The sequence below is a fragment of the Struthio camelus genome, chromosome 10, assembly GCF_040807025.1.
Source record: "Struthio camelus isolate bStrCam1 chromosome 10, bStrCam1.hap1, whole genome shotgun sequence".
NCBI classification, from domain to species: domain Eukaryota; kingdom Metazoa; phylum Chordata; class Aves; order Struthioniformes; family Struthionidae; genus Struthio; species Struthio camelus.
In genome coordinates, this window is record NC_090951.1 from 16,545,913 (window position 1) to 16,569,798 (window position 23,886).

At 43.0% G+C, this 23,886-nt stretch overlaps 1 protein-coding gene across 5 annotated transcripts in view; it reads right to left on the bottom strand.

Moving 5' to 3' along the window:
- The window catches only part of ZNF423 (zinc finger protein 423), a 221,110-nt gene that overhangs the window by 12,075 nt on the left and 185,149 nt on the right, over positions 1–23,886 (bottom strand). For all 5 annotated transcript variants that reach the window (XM_068955862.1, XM_068955863.1, XM_068955866.1 and 2 more), the window contains 2 exons: positions 11,876–12,007; positions 9,979–10,094 (listed from right to left, as the gene is read on the bottom strand). In XM_068955862.1, coding sequence (XP_068811963.1) covers positions 9,979–10,094; positions 11,876–12,007 — 248 coding nt within the window. The remainder of the gene's footprint in view (positions 1–9,978; positions 10,095–11,875; positions 12,008–23,886) is intronic.

The following is a 23,886-nucleotide window of genomic DNA, read 5'->3' on the forward strand; positions in this document are numbered from 1 at the left end:
TCCTGTGTGAAACTTAGGCTTCAGATCTAAAATACAACACACACACAATGTTTGCAAGACTGAGAAAACACATGACGCTTGCGATACATTTATTATCTTCCTGGGAAAATGATATAGAGGACAAAAGGGACTGTGTTTACTCCCTCCCCAGCTGCTTTTACAATCTAATAATTTATTTCTCCTGGATATAAATTTCAGTTTTAAACGAAATCCCTGAAACCTAAAGATGCCACATAGCAGAGGCCAGGGCAGTATTTCTTTCTATTTTGGAGATGGAATGTTTAATGCATTGCTCTGTTAACCAGTAGCCTTAAATTTCTGGGGAAAAAAAGAGACAAGCAATTAGACTGTGGCAGGCCCTAGATGCAAATATAGGCGACTGGTGATTACTACCTTCATACACAGAGTTAAAAATATCTAGTTATTGAAAATGATTTTCTCAATCCGCTGGGGTTTATCTAGGTTTAGGCTGAGATGTTTATTTTTTCTGCAGCTGCCGTACTGGGGGATTCTTTTACAACATTTTCCTTACACACCAGCTATATATCATTCACATTTCTGAAAACTGAGGACCTTCTATGATGTAAGAAATCTCTGCAATTAGAAACACAAACATACCCTCTCCTAGAAATATAGAATAAAATAAATCTCCAAACCCTACCCGACAGCAGGTAAGATAACGGTGCTCTGAAGGCAAATGCAAAAATTCAGAGTATAAATTCCCTTTAACTGTTACAAATATATCCATCTGCTCAACGCTAACTAGTGACTGAAACTGATGAATCCACTGAAATGTAATTTTCAAGTCCACTAGCGTCCGTCCTCTTCTAGTAATAAAGTAAGTGCTTTTCAACAACTCCGCTGCTTTTGAATGCCAATTTCCATTTAAGTAGGTTTTGGTTCTCTTTAGGAAAAAAAAAAATTAAAATAGCAAATGCCTTTTCTTTCCAAAGGTCAAACTAAGCTTTTAAAGAACAAGCAACATTTCAGCAAGCCAGAGAGGACAAAACTCCAATCAGATAAATGGTCTGTGTAATGAGTGAGAACCAGGCTGCCTCAGGTTTCTTGAATGGGCTGTAGGATAGGATTTGGCACAAAAAGGCTGATACGTTGAAGCTTACATCTCTTTTACTGCAGACAAGAAATTCACTAAAATATATAAATAATGGATGTGGCTGGGGATCTCTGCTAGTACTGCTGCTGGTTCTGCAAGATGCAGAAACAGAAACATAGACTGCCCCATGTTTTTGTTATTAGTGAATCCTTGTTCTCCAACAACACAGAACATTTTGTCTGAAATGGCTTCTGCAGCTCATACAACATAAGTTCCAGCTCTCTAAAAGTGCCAGCAAATTGCAGAAAGATAAGTTACAAAGATGTACCTAATTTGCTGTGATGAATTGTGTGCATGCTTCAGTGATCAAAACTGCAGCTGAGACCTATTATATTTAATGATCTAGACATTTCTTGTGAAAACACTCAGGCATATACTGTTATGTCTGGACAAGCATCTCCGTTTTGCTCTAGCAGCAAGCACATGAAGAGACTGAACTTTTGAAGGCGTGTTGTACACCACCTTTGGAGAACTGCTTGAAACAGAGGCTGATGGAGCTCCACCATCTTCCTTAAATAATGCCTATGGTCTGCCCTTGCAAATGCAGTAGTCCCTGCTCCTTTGAAAACTGAAGTCAGTTCCTCTGGACTATAGCGACACTTACAGGAGGAAACAGAGCTAATCCATGATGAGATCACAAACCACTTCCCACAGCAGCAGAAAATCACAGCGGCCGTATCAGAGATCCAAGCCTCTTCCCATTAGTGACTATAAGGAAAATTTGTGATATGATGTTCTGGAGAAAAAAATGCAACGAAAACTCAAACCCTTCTTTTTATTTGATTAGCTGCCTCGTTGAGGAGGAGTTCCCAAAGAACAGTCCCCGCAGAGGTGGCTATGCCTATGACCCACTCACCACTGCACCTGCTCTTCAGACCTACAGCTACTGTCGCCCTTGCTATGCAGCTACATGCAGAGGAGCAGGAAACAGCTTTTACCACCTTCCTACAAGGATAGAAATTTCCTTATTAAGATATGAAGGCCTTCTGAACGAAAGGTCTGAGGTTATCAGACCACAGTTACCAGGTCGTCATGACGAGCCTGGCTCCTCCAAAACAATTTGGGCATACTGTCTTTCCAAATTTGTAAAGTAGGAATAACACAACCACAGAAAAAGCATGGATCTCTGTTTTTTTACAACCATGAATGAATTAGGAGATCTGCAGAGAGAGGCCACTACAGAATATTCTTGCTACCACACATTAAAGAACTCGTTTATCCCCCTCCCTGGTCAGTTTGAGTCTTTTTCTATTGCTCTTTCTTCAACAAAATGGAATAAAACACAAGCTTGTGTGTTTGACTCCAGTAGTAAGGATTTCAAAGTGCTATTTCATTCACCTGAGGAGCTGCAAAATACTATCACAGTGGTAATTTGTGATAGTGTGGTAAAGAATTCAGAAAAGGTATTTGTTAATTGTTGACATAACAAAATTAATTTTCCATCCCTAAACTTTTTCTCATCTCTCCTGTGAGCTCTGATGCAATGTTACTGACTGGCACCACGGAAATGCCAACTTGCATTTCTCATCCTTAATTTCTCTCTAAATGTCATTAGTAATTGTTATTGCCAGACCAGAGAGTGCAATCTGCTCTTTCGGAAAGAAAATCCATTTCTCATTTCTTCTGCTGTGCTTCCTTCCCTTTGGTCAAGAATGGATGTTTAACAGTAACATAGTCCATGCGCTCTGTTTCCAAAAGGATGAGAATGCATTAATATACCTGGAAGTGAAACACTCCTACTTCATTTATTTACGTACAGCATGCCCAGATCTTTATGAATAACAAATTGTAAATTCAGCAGGGTCTTTAAAACACATCATTCAAGAACACTAACAAGTCTTAACTGAATAAAGCTAGTAAGTTGGGGAAGGAATCATCCTCTAATGTGTGCACGTAAACTCTCCTCTCGATTATCCCATAAATCACTCTTCTGGAGGGAAATCATGTTTTTGAATATAAAAGCAGAAATTTTGTATATTATAGGTTCTTCTCTCTTTCTGTCACATGGGAAAAAAAAAATCACCTTCAGCAAGGGTGCGTAAACCACAGTCTAGCTTTGGTCTGGATGAGCATATTGCACTCATTTACCCATGCAAATAAGAATGGTTTCCACCTCTAAATGGGGAGATGAGGTCAGACATCTGCATGCAAAAGAAAAACCTGCAAACGTAAAAGGTTGGGTCCATGCACATTGTTATGTAACAAGCCAGTGATTTATGTAGCCCATCTCCTATAAAATTTGGTCTCCATTACTTAGGGGAGAGTGGTGCCTTGGCACTTTGAGTCAATCTTATGGAGGGCTCTGTATATCATAATAGATCTTTAACTGGGTCTCTATATACCGAGCACATTGTACAGGTGCGTTTCTACTTTATGTTTTGTAACATTTATAAAATAATTAGTTCAAAGCTAGAATGCATTTCCATAACCATTAACTAAAGGCATCTTAGCTCAGAATAAATAGACATTTGGACATTTCCAACCAGGAATTGTGCTTTCAATAAACACAATTGATGCATATACATTGTCTCTTGGCGGCTTACACTCATGCCCATCTGTTGGGATGGCATGGTGCCTATGCAAAAGTTGGTTGGACCCTTGCCCTAGGGCATAGATGACAGGCAACGATGGGTTTAGTTGGGCAGCCTGAATTACGGATCCAAGTGCCATCCCTGCTGTAGGAAGTCCCTTCTGTGTGCCAGCACTGCCACATTGCAACTACATGCCTCCTTACACTTGACCACACATGTTGACACTTGGGTATGCTTAAGTGCATTAATGACTCACACAACGCCTTTCACCTGGCCTTCCCCCCCCGCCACCACCCCGATCTCTACTCTGCATCACTGCTGCGTATTCCGCACACGTTAATGTGAAGTTACGTACACATCAGCCAGAAGCAGCCACAAAGCAGCATGCACGGTGTGGGAAATCAGGAGCTTTTTTTGTTATGGGACAGACTGCTCCAGCGACAGGCATTTCCAAGCTTCATCTCAGGTGAGTTTTTGCAGTCTGGAGAGATCTGTCTGCATCTCACTGAAAAGACCCCAGGGATGATAAAGATGCAGCAAGACATGGATCAGAATCTTCTTTTGAAATGAAAAGTGCTGCATCTTGTCACTGTGTCAAACAGAGGCCAATTCAAGATTTCTGTGTCCTTCTCTGTTTTCAGCTAGCAAGGGCCCCGCAGAGCGCGGGCAGGCGGTGCAGCCCGGCTCACGCGGCTGTCGTAGGGTATCCCCCAGCCGCAGTCCGGGAAACGCTCCCTCACTTTGTGCGAGGGAAGAGGGTGCTGGCAAACCACACAGGGGTGCATAGGAGTGAACGGGTGCTGCTTGCTTTTAAGCACAGCATTAACCTCACTGGACCCCAGGAAAACTCCCGCACGACCTGCACCCGACGCCACGCGCAGCTGCTACCGAGCCGCAGCTCCATTGCTAGCAGCCTGTGCTCGGGTTTCCGAGCTTCAGTCGCTGTGAGAGCCTGCTCCTAACCCACGATTTGCAACCAGTCACATGCTGCTCCTCCACGGAGTTCACAAATACGTATGGAAAACCAGACACCTAACAGGTAAAATTCTTTACTCCTGTGACGACAGATCTGGTTTTGCAGTCCATAAAGGACTTCCAGGCAGACAGACTCAATAGGATGGGTATGTGCCTACAGCACTTTCAATTTTTAATTATTGTTAGTTATAATTATCTGGCTGTGTCTGAATGAAACCCGGCAATATGGCTGGAATAGATTCTGGATTTCTTGTAATTTATTAGCTTTATAACTACTAATAATTAAAATCTAACAATGCTCCAAGCACCACAGCAACATTTTTTAAGAAATGTTAGCCAAATCTGCTAGGATAACTGACTAGGTCATTTTCAGGATTTTAAAGGAGGACTGACATTGAAAAAAAAAAATCAGAGATAGATGACAGACTCTGAAGAGACTTGCCACAGCCAAAAGGCAAAGATACAGATTCTGTTTAAAAGAAAAAAATAACTTTTTAGTTTATTAGCAGAAACAATTAATCCTGTACATAATTTTGTTGATACTTCATATGAAATTTAGAGCTTGGGGTGTGTGTCCAGCAAGAGGCTCCTCGTGTTTAACACCCAAGCCTTGCATAAATTCTGAAATACAGCAAAAAATATGTAACTTAAAGTACTGCTCTGAGACACAGTCACATTTCAGGTCCTGTTTGCCCTGCCATCCATCCACTGCCCCACGCAAAATATTTTCTGCAACATCCTCAAAATACCATAGGTTTGTATTTGTATTGCTGACCCTACAGACACTTCAGGACAGAAGTGCTGTGATATTTTGAAATGTTGCATGCATATAGGGCTGCTCGGAAGAACAATTTTGCTCCTATTTAATTAAGCTTTCCTATGCCCCCAGGAAGTAAGTAAGGCCCATTTTTCAAGTAGTAGCCAGAGATATTGATTATTAAAAGATTCTGAACAGCTGGGGACAGACTCCAAATCTCATAACTCTTTCATCAGTGCCCTGATCTCGGGTGTGGACTGAACTTTTAGAGGTGGTCCCCTGGACTCACCTGGGCGCAGATGGGTCCCACATGAGCCCCAGGGCTCACATCCTCCCCAGACATTTCAGGGGGCACGGCTGCGCCCCAACAGCTGCCTGGCCCACTTGCATGACAGCTGGAGTCATCGGTGCCCCGTGCCCCAACCACCAGAGGGGCATGGGAGGCTGCCGTGGCTGATGGCCCTCAAGGGTGAAATCAGACCCTGGAAGAGCTCACTGTGGTGATACCCTCACCTGGGCAGGGTACAGCCTGCTACAGAAGATACATCTGACATCAACCTGACATTAAAAGTCGACTTCTTAAAAAAAAAAAAAAAAAAAAAAAAAACCCACACACAATGTGCTTAGGGCTCGATCTGCTGTAATCAGCAGAAAGAATCCCAAGGACTTTGATGTGGACCAAATCAAGCCCCTGGAGGACACTCACAGTAAATCATTATTAATATAATGAGTACAATTTCTGTGCAGCAGTTCATGCCTGTTTATGGATATAAGAAAACTGCCAGTTTTTCCACATAAAATAAGATGAGGAGGGAGGGAGACAAACCACCGTGTTGGCCAATGAGCCATAGTAGCCACTCTCCTTTTGATATGCATACATTTAAAGAAACTGGGCACTTAAAATGACAGCAAATTCCTCCAGTGAAGCTCCCTTAATTTGGTGGTTTGACATATCTCCAAATCTGAACAGAAAAGAAAGCTTTTTACTCATAGCAGGCAATAAAACACCTGAACACCTGCACTAGGAAAAACCTGGCAGGTACCCTGCTCCCTTGGTACCTGGATTATTTGTGCATTGTTTATTATATCCCTTGCCTTAGTTTTCATCAATTGTAATCATTTAGGAGGAAACAGTATGATTAACAGTACACAAGCAAACAGCAGGAATTAATCCTTTAAATACAAATACTTCCTTGGTTATGTGATGGCTCTTTGGAAAACCAGTGTGGCAAAAGAGTACGTATGAAAATCCTCCTCAAGTTTCCTCTAAAAAGCACTGTTCAGTCACAATTTGCTCAACATAATTCTTGATACAAGCAGTTAAGGGTGGGTATTTCACAACTGAGAATAAAGCACAAATATAATTCTCAACACCCACTGCGTATCATAATTCTGACCTATCTTCTGAGTTGGCAGGACTCCCTATTATATTTTAAGTAGTAAAGACCAAAATTTTGGTTGTCAAAGAGCGAGTTCGTTTCCCACGTCTGGATGTCCTGTGTGCCATTTTAGCTTCCGCAGTCTGTTAAAAGCTAGTGGTTAGTTTGTAACACAGGTCCTGGGGATCATGCTCTGTTTCCTTCTGCAGTATGTGTAAGACTTGAATGAATTGCAGGTTAACTCCCAAAAAAAAAAAGTCTACACTTGTTCCAGTAAAAACATGTCAGTAGGAGGAATGAAATGCCACAGACTTGCAGTTCTATAAATTATGTATAAATTTGCTTTTGGGGGGAGATTTTCATCATATTCACAGATGTCAATCTTTACAACCATACTGTGAACTGAGGATGTGAAAAAACTAGGAACTGCTAGCCTTTCCTCAGATTTCTTCTGCTCTAAGAGCGCACTGATTTTACTTCTGTCCAGTCTGCAATATCATAGATACTATTCTCATTATGTTTCATACTGAACCTTACCATGTTTTCTTTCCTTATTTTTTATGAGATAACATAGGCAATTAAACATCCTGCTTTATTTGTGGCAATAAATCAGCGTAACCTCATTGACTCATCACTCCAGATTCACACCAGAGTTTCCACAAAGTTTATAAAGTGAGCTTTGTTCCTCAAAGCTTTCTTAAGCCTTGGTTTTATGGCTCCATCAAATGGTGTAAACTTCAAAGCATAAACATGTATTAAAATACAACTACTATTTCAGAAAAGAAAGGAGGGTTACTGTTTGTTTCAAGAGTGTCATGCTGCTGAAGCAGTATTTGCACCAAGCACCAAAATGTATATTTACAGTGTCAACCTTTCTTTGTCACATGGCATACATAACGCCCTTCGTGGCACACTTTGCGTTTAATGCAATAGTTTACAGAAATATTCACAAATTATCAGGGCTAGTTCACGCCACTCCATAACAGCTCTAAGAGCTACCTTTTCCCACCACTGCATATCATTTTGCCCACTCTCCTTGTTTTTCTTGCCTTTATGTAAGCTCACCATGCTGAATTTCTTCTTGAAATATTTAAATGCTCAGTTTTTAAAAAAAGTATTTTCAGTGGTTTCATTTAAAAATACAAAGAAGTAAAATAAAGTCTAGGTTCAGATTTTTACTTAAACGGAATAGTTGTTATTTTACACCAGCGGGAAAGCAAGATCAGAACTGAAAAGTCAAATTCATCAAGCAGAACCATTTGATGGATGGTGATTTTCCCACATAAGAACAATAGCACTCTTAAGAGACTAAAAGGTTTATGCAGATTAAACTATTAAGAGCAGCTGAACAACTGACTCACTGAAGTAATACTAAATCTTCATTACTCAACAAAAATATAATAAACAGCTGAGGAATTCAGAACAGGCAACTTACAAATAAGCAACCGATGAGATAATCGTGCCAAATCAGACTGGTTCAAAAGGCACGAGCACTTGTACCCGATTTATACACATATGTTACTTCAGGTATTTGAATTAATAACATCCCTGGCATGAAGTAGGCACACATTTCTGAGTCACCACCAAAATAAGGACTAAAACTGTGCAGCTAAACTTTCATTCAGCCAAATCCATTCAAAACTATCTGTGCAATTATCATAAGCACAGAAATTTTAAAAGCACACAAATCCTGCATAAAAACTGGAAAATGACAATTATAGTTTATCTGATTAAAGCTGCTATTTGCAGAGATTTTGCTCTGCACAACACTTCAGAACTGAAACACTATGTAATTAAAACGGTTAATTGCAAGAAACAAGCAATTGTTAAGACTATAATTTAACAAGGTTCTCTTTATTTGACCATCTGATTTTAAAGGTTAATGCAGTGACCTAGGAAGCCAGCACACCCATTTTAATTGGGCTGGCATTTTGACCAAACATCACTTTAAAGGAAAAATGAGAGGAAAAATCTCAGCTGGCTTTGCAAGCCACTGTTGCCTTCTGAAAACGTTCATAGTGAGAACACACAAAACCAAAATCTGCTGACTTTATTAAAATATTAACAAGGTATAGTTAAAACTTTTGTACACTTATGCAAATCAGGTTGCTAAAAACAAGGGAAAGAAGAGATTCCCCTGGGAGAAAAAAAAAATAAAATCAACAAAGTGAAAAAATCAACCATCCTTCCACAGCATGACAGCACGACACAAGAGGCGGCAGCTTGGGAATTCAGCAAGATAAATAAAAACCCTCCAAAGTTTAAGTAAATCATGGTTTATAAAGCTAATAGGTTTAAATGAGGCATACAGTAGCATTCTATAAAAAGACTGAATTTGCCAGGGGACAGGAGGGGCGCTGTGGTGGAAGCGCTGCACAGGTACAACAGGCACAATGACAAAGGCCAGGGCGGTCACCCCTCTGAGTACTCTTCCAAAGTTAAAGCTCTGATAATCATTTTCCATCAAGATAACTGAAACACAGACATTTACTCTGCTATTGGAGCCACAGACAGGTTTAATGCTGAACATACCAGTTTGATTTTAAAAGCTGCCAGGCAGCGCAGCAGACCTGAGCCAGGGGCGAGGGCAGCCACCCCACAAGGCCAGCTGTGGCTCCTGGAGGGCTGCAGACCAGCACGAGCTTCACAATGGCTCAGGTCACACAGCTGCTATAGCACCAACAACACAACAAGTAGGTAATGCCTAGTTTTCAGAACCTGCTGCTTTTTAACCTGGTACTGCCTTAGCAGATCATCTAATTAAAGCATTGTGTTCAGCTGTACGCACACCTTGCTCTTCTACTTAGGTGGGTAAAATTCCTTTACTTTTGACTTAATAGCGGGGAGGGGAACATCCTGCTGTTTGCTTAGGCTTTGTATGTTAATCAGTCCCTAAATTATTAATAGAGAAAAAGAAATTATTTACAAGGTGTTTGACGTAGACATGTCAGGACACAACCACGCTACTGTCAAGAGAAACACTCAAAGAATCATGATATCTGTCTTGTCTTATTTATTTATTCTAGCCATACTCAGAGACCCCTGTCTCCTGATAGAACCCAGGGAGGCAGAAGGCAACTGAGGGAGACTTCTGCAGTTTAAGAGCAGAAGGAGAAACCACACTGAGCGTATGCACTTTTTCTAAATGCTGCGCAAGGATGATGATTACACGTGGAAAAATCAACAGCTTTAGCATTGCTTTTACTCGTGTTGCAAACATACCTGAAGCTCTGTTTGAAAGAAGAACTTCTGTGGGCACTGGGAACAGTCATAAATTTTATCTTCCTGTCCGTGGACTGCAAAGATGTGCTGCTGCAGTTTATTTGCCTGCACAAAAACTGAAACAACACAGTACAATTAGTTAGGACTGCTTCATGTAACACATCCCTTCTCGAACTACACATTTACAGTTGCAAAGACTCTAAAAAGCCCAACGATATCTACCAGAGAAGTGCCCGCTATACTTCCTTCAGCAGAATTTTCTTCCAAGTAGTCAATTTAGAGTCTCCTGGCTGACAGTCAGCTTAGTTCTAACAGACTCTAAATCCTATATAGATTTTTGATATTTCACATAAAGCTAACACTGTCCACGGGTAACTGGAAGAACTCAATCATCAAACCAAGAAAGGACGTCACTGCTCCTGCAGGGAGCCCTAGGCCCACCGCAGGGACACCGGATGCATTTTTAATGCAGGACAACTGGGCCAGGGGAGGCCTCGATGGCTGACTGGGAAGATGCACGGCCCAGAACAGCATTTCTGGCAGACACATGCGTCTGAAAGGGCAGTCTGTCACAACTTTTAGACCTTTTAAACAGGTTGTCCATTCAAAATAAAAAAATATGTATGATATAACAACATAAAAACCACAGCATCTGCACTACAATTTTGGACTGACATTCTGATTTTATCAAGTGAAATCTGCAAGTGAAATATGTTGAATCTAGGCTTTATCTAGCTAAAAATATATCTCAATTAATTTGTGTCTCATTTTACATGAACGATTTATCAGCATGTGAAAACAGCTTCTTCAGTGGAATTACACACGTTTGGTTAAGGAGTTATTTTGTAGCATGTTTCAGGAAAGGACAAATTAACACCAAGCTAACAAAAAGTATGTTCTCAAAGTGCGGGCCAAATCCTACGGCGTGTAAGTACACTGTATTCCCACTGAAGTTAAAGGAATTATGGGTGCTGAGTGCCCCTTTACTGTCAACAGGCCCAAGTCACACGTGTATGTGATATTCATCTTTCAGTTTGAAAACGCAGATGTTAAATACTATTGTGAAGAGTGTATAAAAGGCATCCTCTAAATGCACCCTGCAAATCCTTTAACCAAGATCACCCAAGATCGTCTGCATTGATGAGACAGCTTAAAACGAACCACAAGGGACGAATACATAGCAGGCACTCAGATTGCAGGAACAGGTTGCTCAGAGAGGTTGTGGAGTCTCCTTCCCTGGAGATATTCAAAACCCGCCTGGACGCGATCCTGGGAAACATGCTCTAGAGGACTCTGCTTGAGCAGGGGGGTTGGACTAGATGATCTCCAGAGGTCCCCTCCAACCTCAACCATTCTGTGTGATTCTGTGACATGCCCTTAGAAAAAAGCAGGAATTGGAAATGTGCCTCCACGAGCAAAGTGACCCTAAAGAAACCTCTGAGAAAGCAGTTGTCAAACCTACACAGTTATACAATTTCCTCTTACCAAACCTTTACTCACAAGAGTCTCACCACTGTGAATGGACTGCAAGCTACCTGGCCTTGTACAGATTATTTACTCATGTGAATAAGGGGTTGCAAGAGCAGGTCCATACCTCCCAAGTACTGGGCTAGGAAACGTATTACACTGTTGCACCACCATCTACAATTTAAAAGGCTTTTAATTGCAAGCGGTAACGCAGAGAGCTTGTTGTGTTGGGACAGTGCTGCATGGCATCAAACATCAAAGTGCAGTTCTTCAGAGCTAGCTCTGGTTTTAGACAGGTGATATTTTAAACATTTCCAAGCACAGTATTTCTTTTCCCAAGGAAAGGAATACAGTATTTTACAAATCCCCTGTGTGTCATTTCTGGATCAAGCCATGCACACTGAGGCTTGTCTCGGTCTCACTGTCTTACCTGTGAAACAAACAGGGCATTTGAATGTGCCTCCCATCCCCTCAAAGCTGTGCTCAATCAGGTGACACAGGAGCTTTGCTGGAGAGTCAAACATCTGGTTACACAGCTTGCACTCATGATTGATGCCTTCCTCTGCAAGGTTCAAATGATACAACTTGTTAGTGACACAGCAGATTAGCGTCGGGAATGCAGCAGCCGCTCGCAAGGCTGGCGCGGGCTTGCACAACTTCAAGGACCCGCAGACATCGCCACGTCTCCGTCCCCGTTACAAAAGCCTACCTAGTCTCTTGTACAACGCATTCAGGTGTACAGCCGCAAGTCAGATTTAGGGGCATTTATTTTCAGCTGTGATGAAAGCAGCGCTGTGATCAAACCACCAGTAACACACACTCCTGCTCGCAGGCTGGTGACAATACTGTACCGCTCCACCTTGCTTCTTACCACAAAGGAAGAACATCGCTTCTCTGCGTATATATTATTAAATACTCAAACAGCATTTAAAATGAATTTAACAGTGTGAATTCAACCATCAACACTGAAAGCAGGCTGAAACACTGTCCTCGCCTCAGATTACACGGCAAATATATGGAAGAGGAAGAAACTCTCAGCGAATAGCAGGAACCCAGAGCCTTAATTTTATATCTCGGCTTTTTCCAAGCTGAAGAGAGACCATTACATGTCATTTGAAAGTGCAATTTCCAGGTAACATATCTTAGGCATTTTTCTAAGAGGTTCATTGAATACACAGTGCCCATTTTAAATGCCCCTACGTTCTAGCCGTACTCACAGAGAAATAATAACAATCATCATTTCAAGCCCACTAACTTTATAAGATAATGTGTTTCTCTATTTACTGACTTCTGATTTTTTTTTGGGGGGTACAGTTGGGAATGGGTTACGAGGTACTGAAACCATATTAAAGCAACTCCCATGAGTAAATATGAAATAATCATTTTGTTTTCTTGACGTGAGGAAGGGAGGGAAGGGTAGAAATTTAGAAAGCAAATTTGTAATATCTGCTTTATATATATATACATACATATATATATATATATCAGTAAACATCTAAAGTTTTAAAATTTTGCAAATGTTTTTTGCAAATACCTCCCAAAAATCTGTTTTCCCTTCATTATGGCAGTACCTGTGAAATTCTCATGAAAATATTTTAAAAAACAAAGAAATTCTGTCTTTTGGCATATGCTCTGCTTTATTTTTAAATCTTCAAATCTCACTAACTTCTACATTTAGTTCTAAGACATCTAAAAACCATTACGTTATATTGTGAACTAATTTCTTGCTAAATGTATTTGGATCTTGCAAATAGCCTGAGCCTTCAAAAGCACAGACTCTTTATTTACAATTGCTTTAAAACAGCTTTTTACACCTTTAAAAATGGCTGAACGGAGGGGAGTTATTGTCTTCTGTCAGGCCTTGGGCGCTCACGGGCTCTCGGGGCCCTGCCACGAGGCGGAGGGGAAGCACCGCTGCAGGGGCGCGCTGCAGGCGCCTGGGGCAGCCCCGGCGCGCGGGGAGCTCGGGGCGCCCGCGGCCGCAGGGGACTCCCAGCGCCAGCCTGCCTTAAAGGGCCCTCCGTGCACTAGGAGGACAGCGTGAGATGGAAGAATAAAGCAATGCAATCTAAGCGGTGCCTTGCACGGTGGCACATGCCGGTGCCAAGCTGCCTGTGCCACTGCAAAGACGAGGCTCGCTGTGGGAGCCCCGGGGGTAACGGCGGTAGGGCCGCAGCGTGCCGGCGGCAGAGCGGCGCGGATGGCGCGCGCTGGCCAAGCACGCGGGGGACGCTCCGCTGCGGGGAGGCCGGCCCCCTCCGAGGCGGAGGGCAGGTGCCCCTCGATCGCCGGCGCCGCGGCCCCGGCTCGCAGGGCCGGTGGCGGCAGGCAGAGCAGCAGTGCCCACCGTGGGTGCAGGCGGGCCGCGGGGCGAAACGCTGCCCGCGCTGCTCTGCGATGCCATGGGTGGGAAAAACGCAACACCACGGCTGGGCGAGGAGCACGGGTGGGCTGGGAAGGAGGCAGGACAGCAGAAAAGGGAAAGGGAGGAAAGAGGCAAGAACAGAAAGATGACAGGGCTAATGACTCCACAGCAGCAGCTCCGCGAATTCCCCAGGCGGCCGTAACCGGGAATTGGGATATTTCTAGGACGCAACGAGATTTGTTGCTCTCTGCCTGGGCAGCCACCAAGGATGGGCATATCACCGTCTCTGAAGAACAAGTTTCAAAACCTGACCCTCTCCCCTCGGTATATCACAAGTCTGACTTCTTGGAGGAGACCCTTGCCCAAAAGTTCAGTCTTGTGCCATCTCTGCAGTCCGCTCCAGAGGGGGGAAGGGAAGGGCGAGGGATGCGTGCCTTGCACCCCCCAGCCACGTCGCTGCGTACAGCGGCACAGCAGCGCAATAAACTTGGAGAGGACAAAGCAGATACTAGGGGAACGCAATGAACGCCTTCAACGAGTAAATCAGAGAAATCATGTTTGACATTAATTTTCTACTCTCCACATACTGGGTATTTGGAAAACAGTGATTCATATACAGCCTCTGGTCCTATGCGAGCACATGTGTTCATAAATACCGACAGACGCATACTGCTGATTAGAAGACTGCTCCTTCTGCAGCCTAAATACCTATAATTTCAGTAGAATTTGGAAAAACAATGTATGTAATATTCAACATTTCAATTGAAGTATATTCTTACAGGCTTCCTATGTTTAATTAGGTAACAAAGACTGTGTATTTTCTTGGCTGATCCCTGCAGTATTTTAAATAGTTAAACCCATAACAAACAAACTAAAACTCGAATGAAAAATAATAAAACATAATGGGTTCCTGCAGATCTGGAAATTTATCCCACTCGAGGCAAGACCTTTTGATTTGCAAATCCACTTCTGAATTATAAGGCCTTCTCCTCACCGGTGGGGGTTTTTATTCCACTCCCACAGGAGTCCATTATGTATTTCTTGTGTCTATAAAACCATCCAGGAAGAAAAAAGGGGGAAAAAAGTACCATGGTTAGCATGACAAACGTTTCTCTTTTCATGCATGTGTATTCAAAATATGAAAATGCCCAAAGATATAGATAGAATTGCTGCTATAATCACTCTCTTCTCTGTGGCATTTTACAGCATATTATTTTACATGGAAACTCAAGTGTATGTATAGGGATACTCAGTCACCTTTGGAGAATAACTTTCTTGAATTATGTAAGATCACATAGGTGCATGCAAGGCAGCTTTCTGACGGTGCGGTGCGACAGCCAACACTCCATTCAACCATGTGGCGCTGGGCGTTAGTAAGAGAAAACATATAATCATTTCCCTCATTTTTATTCCGTTTTTTAAAACATGACAGGCACCTATGAGAGACCTACATAACTCAAGTGAATTATGCAGCCCCTCTCATTTGTAAAATAAAATGCAGATTTTTACTGCTTGCTGTGCTAGATCTTCTCCCATTTCTCCAGAAGTGTATCTATGTGGGGATCCACTGATTTTAACACTAAATGAGCAATGCACTGCAAACAAGTGCATTGGGTTTCTTGTCCTTTTTTTTTTCCTGAGCTCAAAGTAATAAGCATTAATTTTACACTTCGTTTCTCAAAAAAATAATAGGATGTGCTCTTGTTTAAAACAAGCAGGCCTGCTGGATTCTGTCAGGCTGAAACTATGTCAGGCCAAAAGAGGAACAGAGCGCTTTGTGTAAAAGTATCATGGGGAGATGATAGTATCCTGTAATGTTTTCAGTACCTACTTTTGTCTCCAAAAGCATTTGATCCCTGGCAGACACATACTTATTTCCATACTGGTCTTGAGGGAAACCAGTAGGAATGAGAGCTGATTATGTGAATCCTGAAGGTGAAACCTGGGTGGTGCCCACTGATGTCAAAGGCAGGCATTTGTATAAATTTTGAGGTACATAATTTACTGCCTGTTAGTGAGGATTAGTGGGTTGCACAGACCCAGCTGAACTGCAGCAGTGGAGCACATTGCTCGTCGCTCGCAAGTTCAAATGCAACTGCAGGATAGTTTTAAATATGTTGATAGGGTGCTTAGTAGCACTTACACTGTCATTCTGCCCAGTTGATAGTGGGAATATGCTTCTCCATAAAGCTATTTCTGCTGCAGCAATATGCATTTAATACATATCACAATGAGCCTCTGAGCCTCTAGGAGAGCCGGCAGTAGCAGCCTCCTGGCGAGGATGCAGTATAATTAATAATGCTGTATTAAACCCATGTACTGTATCAGCTGCATTTCTAATTATAACTATATTAATGGCAATATAAAACTACGCATTAACACTGTCATGTACTGACACGTTATCAAACCAATAACAAATAGGAGGTTTGAACAATAAAAAAAGCATCATCTTTACTGTTAGTTAAAACTTCTCTCCTCAACTTGATTTAATAAAGCGCAATTTCCCCTCATGGAATAACCGCAATAGTCCTAAACTGAGAGAACATTTAAGACAATCTGATGCTCACTCCTGACAAGACCATGTACATCCCCTACTACAGCTTCCAAAAACAGCATATTTCTTCTTCACTGCAGCAAATTAAGGCAATAAAGGGGAATATCTTTCCTATACTGAGATGAGTTAACCATGAATTAACCGCACTTTTAACGAACTTTGAAATACTGTAATTCAGGGTAACACAGCATTAATATACTGTGTTCACAGAGAACCTTAGCCCATCCGTTATATCATAAATCTGCTAAAATTAAATGGGCTACGTAAGGAGTACTCTAATTACAATAGAGATAAACAGAAATTGGTACGAACACAGGGAAATAAAATGAAAACTGGATGAAACTATTCTGTTTATGCAATTCATTTCCCAGTAAATAAGTAAGCAAAGGGGGCAGTTTGTAGCATTAGAGAAGCGGGAGCCTCTCCGGGATTTCCACCCAGGTGGCTGTGGCAGAAGGAGGGGCCGGGCCCCGCACAGGAGGGACGCGGACAGGGACGGGGTCGGCTGCCCGCGGACACAGGGACTGCAGAGGAACTGCTTCTGCCCATGGCTGAAGGGCAACCGCTTTCCGTTAAAAAAAAAAAAATCTAAAGATGAGCAGAAAACCAAGGTCTGAGGAGAGACCAGAGCGTGACCACTGCCAGGAGATGCCCAATTCGGGCACGTTCACATCCAGTTATTATCGTGTCGGTGGCAGAGATGGCGATCCTCCTGAAGCCACCCTGCCGCACGAAACGTTTGGACGTCACCCCTCGTACATATTTCCTAATGGACCCCCAGGACGTGGCCGAGCCCTCGTTCCCCCGCTGGGGACGAGGCTCCAGCTCCACCGTGGAGCGACAGACCCCCGCAGCGGCCCGGGGGAGGCGGTGGCACGGCCGAGCCTGGGTCAGGGAGCCTGGGATTGATGGCGGGGCCGGCGGCGGGGGCCCGGGGACCCTGGCACGGCCCCGAGGCCGGGATCGATGGTGGAACCCGCGGCGGGGTCTGGGGGCGGCCGCTGGGGGCGGCCGCTGGGGGCGGCGGGGCCCCGAGGGCCAGTGCGGCCGTTGGGGGCGGTGGGGCCGGTTGCCGCGGCGACGCGGCAGGTGCTCGACCTTGCGGGCGACCCTGTGAGGGCCGTGGGGGACCGCGGCTGGAAACCAGCTGGAAGGTCACGCGGTCGAGTGTCAGAAGGAAAACCGTTTATGGTTATTCACCCGAGGCGGGATCAGAGCCCCCTGTGGCGACGCAGGCGGAGGGCAGGCCCGGCTGGCCGCTGCCACGCGCCGCCGCAACCAAACCCAACCGGACCCACCACCACCCAAAGGCGCCGCCGTCGCACCTCGCCGTACGGGCGCTGCCAATTTATCACCAAAACCTGCCCTGCTTGCGGCCCACGCAACCCCGGCCTCGGGGGCGAACGCGCCCTTATGGCCCTGCTCCCGAGGTTCGATGTTTTATGCCAGTATCCGCTGCTCATATTCTTTCTCCCTCTGCTGAAATACGATTCCGCTTTGAAATATATTTATATGATCGAGCATGGCACAACACCGATGTCTTTTATGAGCTGAGGATTGTTTAATAAAATCTTGCGTTCCTGCTTCATCCTTATGACAATTTTACTATGATAAGTTTTCGAGGGATATGAGAGCTGTCCACCGTGGCTAGAAACATCACTTTAATGAAAAATGATAACACAGGGACTTTGATTTTTCTAGAAACTATGCAAGGAAAACCCACAAAAATGCATACAGCTTCAAACGTGCGTTTTGCTTTTGTACCAGACTCGTTAAAATCAGGTATGTTCTTCACAGCTTTCCCATGGATGGTCCACCTTAGCCATGCTCGGGCAAATCAGGCAAGTTAGGGAAAGCTCTGCGGGGAAGCTTGATTTTGGAAATCAAGGAGGATATGAGCAGAGAGAAGATGTGGGATCTCTGACAAGATTTCACTGGCACCAAGAGGAAGCACCCATGGGTCCCCCGCTAACACACTAACATCTCTTGTGATGTATGCGTTATATGTATCCGTGGCCTCAGAAAGGTACTCTTTTTCAGGCCAAATTAGCCTAAGCACACAACAGGCCTTAAGCTCTTTTCATCATCCCAGGGGACCTCAAGCTCAAAATATGCAGAATTAGATGCCAAATTATTTATAGGGTAGCTTGTAAGTTCACCGCCTCCAGTACATGTCAGTACACTGCAATATTAAAATGACCATTAAAAAGAAGCACAGTCCCAGAGGGACTCGGGATGAAACTGCATGGAATTTCCTATCGAATGTAACAACAACTTTTCCAAGATCACTCAAGAACCAATACCTCTCCGTGGCAGGCGGTACCCTCTCTCATTATAGCCCTTTAATAAAGGGACGGTTAAATTTCAGACACGTAAGATAGGTCTGCCAAGCCTGTCCTCGTCAGCTTAATTTTCAGTTTACAAGGAAAATAAAATCTGAAAGTTCAAAGGAGTTCATGGAGTTGTGCATCATCTATCTGCTGACTGCAGAGTCCCAAAGGGAGCCTGACTGCATAGCTTTATTTTAGATTTAGATATTAATCTAAGAAATTGCATAAATACAATTTATAGAAGTGTACTACACTTTAGCACAGTAACTTTGCGCTCTATCAGCTCTTCTGTGAAAATGCCTTTTTAAATGGCCTATATTAAAACTTCTTGCGGACTAAAACGATGAGCCTGACCGTTACTCCTTAATGAACCATTGTGAAGGAACTCCAATAGCTTCCATGGAAACGCAAAATAGTACTTTCACTAGTACAAGAAAAGATAAACATAGCTTCTCCGAGTGTGTAAGCCCATATGCATACACATACTCCAGATGAAGCTAATGAACCAATAACAATGGCTAGAGGTTAATAATAAAAAACAATTCCCACCCAGCTCAACCCTAGGTGCGTATTTTAATGGTTGGATACATTCACAGCTGTATTATTTCAAGGTTTAATGTCAATACCTGGAAAAACTAACGTAATACAGCCCTGAATCCAGGCCCACGGCCACGGAGTCTGTTTCCTGCATTGGCGTCCCTTGTGCCATTCTATCAGCTAATAAATCTGAGTACGCTGCTGTAATTCCTGGTCTCTTCGCCAACCTCTTCTCTCAGCCTCGAAGCAGCTCGCTGCATTGCTGCGCACTAGGAACACGTCCACCCTGTGATTCTATTGACAATATCACATCAAAAAGCTCAATACAGACAAACAGTAATAACTACTATCTAGTTGGCATCCATTCTTCTTGTGAAATTAAAAATTAAAAATTAAAATTAAAACATCATTATACTCTTATTAAATGTCCCACTGGAATAGAGAAGTGCTTTTAGAACATGCAAAGCTTTAAACCCGGTTTAAATGAGTGTAAAACCTTTTTTACTCATTTCACAGGCCTGGCATCTTCCACAGCCTCCGCCCCAGAGACATCAAAACCACAACGTGCCCCTTTCCCACCATGGCCAGCTCAGATCTCCTGAAGTCCAACTGTGCGTCAACGGTCGGATGCGAAGAGGCCACCATGATAACTCTGAGCTGCCAGAACTAGGCTGGAGACCGCTAAGGGCAAAACCTCAAGCCTCCTCTCTCGACCCAAGCGGGCAGCGTTCTCCTGTCCCGCTTGCACACTCACTGGTATGCGTGTACGTAATGGCAGCTGCACCTAGCAGCCACTGATTGTAAGACAAATCATGGATCCATTTTGTCCGTGACCAGATAGAGGTTTCTCAGGGTAAGGATTCGCATCACATTGGCATTCAGCCCGTGCTAATAGGGCTGAGTAGCCATGCCTACTCAGTATAGCACACTTTTTTTTTTTCTTTGAATATGCGAGCTCCCACTGATGTGTGTCACTGATCTTCAGATTAAAGTTTCCAAAGTACACATTGACATGATAGACTATAACTCTGTCGTGCAAATAATCATCAGATTAATGGTCTCTAATAGTATACAATTAAGATGATAGACAGGCTACAAGCCAGTTGTTATCAGCTACACTCAGCAATACGCAGATTACAAGAAAACCTTGTACCACTTCCATTGTGGTATCAAGGAAGCAGAAAAACTGCTAAAAGGAGAAATAAAAGCATATGCACAGCAACAGGAAAACACTTGAACATGTACAGTTTAACTGGAGAGATACAGAATGTTCTTTCAGGCATCAAATTAAGGTACATGTCAAACTTCATATTTGTTTTTGCTAGAGTTTAGTTACATCAGCAAGGATTGTTTCAGTCATCCTTGTATTGCTACGATGCTATAATCCCTCTTGAGTGAATACAGCTGAACTGGCAGGAGGTGCCTCACTGGTAACACAAATTCTGTGTAAGAATAGAAACACATATCCAATTATATGAATTTTACAGCAGTGTCAGCTATGGTCAAACTAAAGCTTCCATTAGTATAGTTACCTGGGTAAAAGCCAAACTGGGCATAAAAGTTACAAATGCAAATGCAAACCAACCATCAGTATTATTTAGGTTGCACATCAGAGCATCACCAAACGGCCTGGAGATTGCTTCAACACTGCACTTCTGTAACTTTGGGGCAGTTTCATCTGAATAAGTGTTAAAAAAATATATGTAATTTTTATAATATGAATTTATAATCTTTTCTTTTTAAGGAACATTACTATTAGGCACAAGCTTCCAATTAAAAATCAATCTGTTATAGACTCATTATCAGCTTACTGACAAAAATTCTTCTTTAAAATACATACAGAGAAGCAAAAAAATAGGAATATCTTTCAGCCTCTTCATCGAAAAAAATTACGATAGTTGTCGAGCTATCCTGACCTGATCATTGCAGTGCAGCAGAACGGCACCTTGCTTGTTTGTGTGAGGGGCACTCACACGAGCCAACCCCGAGACAGGCTCCCATCCAAAACCTCTGTCTGGAGTAGCCACACTCTCCCTTGCTCTCCAGTGACGAGAAAGGGAGCTTGGGGAGGCAAATAAGTTGTTTTGGCTGGGGAGATGAGATGTTATTGCCAGTAGAAGGAACCAAGGGTGATCAAATAAAATCTGTCTGGCTAAGAGAGGTCACAGATTTTGCATGGCATGAATATCTCACAAAGCTCAGAAGTCACATGCCCAAAAGAATGGAAAAGCTACCAGACTTAGGTAGCTTTCCAGTTGGGAATCCTAAGGTGCAGAAATGTGTGATATTCCTTAAGGCAGTCACAAAGACAGATCTGCATGAAAATAAGAAAATATCTCAAGCATCTCCGCATTATGCAGACATACATTCTTTTACTGTAGGAATAATCCCAAGTGAACAGACAGAGCACCTCCCATTGATGCTGATGGGATCTGCTTGATTAACACTCCACGATCCAGGTGGGGAACATACCCTGTAGTAATTTCATCTCTAAGAAAAGAAGAAAAGCTATAACCCAGTGACTTTTTGGAAGAGAGCTCCCTGCCACACAATGACTCGGCTTAGTACAGAGTACGAAGTGACTTGCTGTAGCACTTTTCTAGAATGCAAACATTTATTACAATACTTACAACCTAAAATACAAACATCACCACCATTGCATCCGCAGGTGAGTCAGCTAACTCGCACCTTTCAGACACGATTTAAAGCTGGTTTTGTCCAGCACAAGGATCAGGAGATCCAGCAATGAAAGCCTTGCTCTGAACTCACCACAGATGCCTCACATGCAGGTATCGGGCACAGTGGCTACCAGCGTGGGCAGCCTGGAAACACAGAGAGCAGTCTCCTTGCAGCTTCCTAGATTCAGAGTACTTCTTTGACTTTCGCCTTTGTAAACAAATCCCTTTTTATTTTATTATGTGAGTAGTTCCATCAGGCATATGGCTGTTGGCAGATATGCTGTCACTGAAAAAGATGACCAGCTTGACTTTATTTATTTTCTTCATTCTATATGTCATTATCTTTTTAATCCATTAAGGAAAGCCATGAGCAAACTCTTATGCTGTAGAGAGGTTCCAAAAAATATATGGCAGCTGTGTCAGAAAAGTTAACATACAATGGAAGGAAAGTCTTTTATTTTTGCTCAAAGGGACCTGGAAATGCTGATCTTATGATGGTGCTGAACAAGGCCCTTTTCCAGTCATGGAAAAGTGTGAGCAAAGAAAAAGAAAATTTTCAAAAAAATTTTCAAAAGAAAATGATATCCAAGAGGACCTGACAGCTTATTAATAGTGAGACTCCAGCAAAGCTGTATTTGTTTAAACATACCCAGATCTCAGTCTTGTGGCACTGAACAGGCTTCCTGGGCTCTCTGCAACTGCACTTGTTCCCAGAAGTTACAATTAAAAAAACAAAACAACAACAACCACCCACCCCACACAAAGAAGCCCTAAAAAGCTACCGGAGGAGACAGTCTGGTTTGCACACTGGATCTGGGGGGGTTGATGCAATAAGGGACTAGACCCCATGTAGTAGTGGCTAAGGTTATCTGCAGAGGTTCAGAGGTGTAGTAGGACAGCCACAGAGAAGGGTCTGAGGTGCATTTGCAGAACTTGAAACAGATTTAGGAGTATCCACCCAATAACTGCAGATGAGAAGGAGTATTTTCCAAAGCACTGCAAAAGTTACTAAGAAAGAGGGAAAAATGAGAGGGGGGGAAAATATCAAGGTGCTTTTCAACTGCTCCCTCAAATAAAATAACATCCTAAATCAAACTGTCATGGAGTCCCCATTTGACCAGAAAGAATGAAACAATAAAAGTTTGTTAGAGACCTGTTATCCACCATGTTATTCTTTATTTTTCTTGTGAGTTCTTACTTTAAGCTCAAATAAAACGATCAGCATTAAGAAGTCAGCATTTGTTGCTGTCACCCCAGAGAGGGAGGAAAGATACAATCGCGTATATGCAAAATAGGTAAAAACTCTGATAACAATACTTTGCCTGTAGGCAAAAATTGACTTTTTAAATGGCAACCGCTAACATAATGTTAGCCTAAGACCCACCCTTGCAGGGTTTTCCTCTACTTAGTAAAAACAAGTTTCACAATGGAAGGAAAGATAAAGAATTTGGGTACCTACCATGACAACATGGGGATCATTTTAAAGGGAAGGGGAGAAACAAAATCACAAAATAAAAATAAAAATAAGAACGTCAGTCTGATTAAACTATGAATACCTCTGCTATAGAGAGATGGAGAGGGGTGAAATGGTACTTCTGTAGTCGTAGAGTCCATAAGCAGCATAACCAAGATCTGTTCCCAAAGCCCTACCTGCCAGCTCCCCAGTGCCAACCAGTACACAACACTGCTTTCCTTACTGCGTAGAGACGCCTCATCTCCCCATTACACAAAAATCCTTGCACGCATAACATATCATTCGGGAAAAGCTGCCTAAACGGTATGGGTCTCAAAATAGAAATCTCTGTGACTTGGGGCAGACCGTGCCTAATTTTTTACATTGCTGTTTTCCTTGTGATTAATAAGAAGAAATTTATTAGTGCATGAGAGAAAGTGTGAGAACGGGACTCTTTCTAATCGTACTAGAAGCTCGTGAGGCCCCTGAAATTCACCTTCTCCCTGGAGCGCTTTGTGAGACTG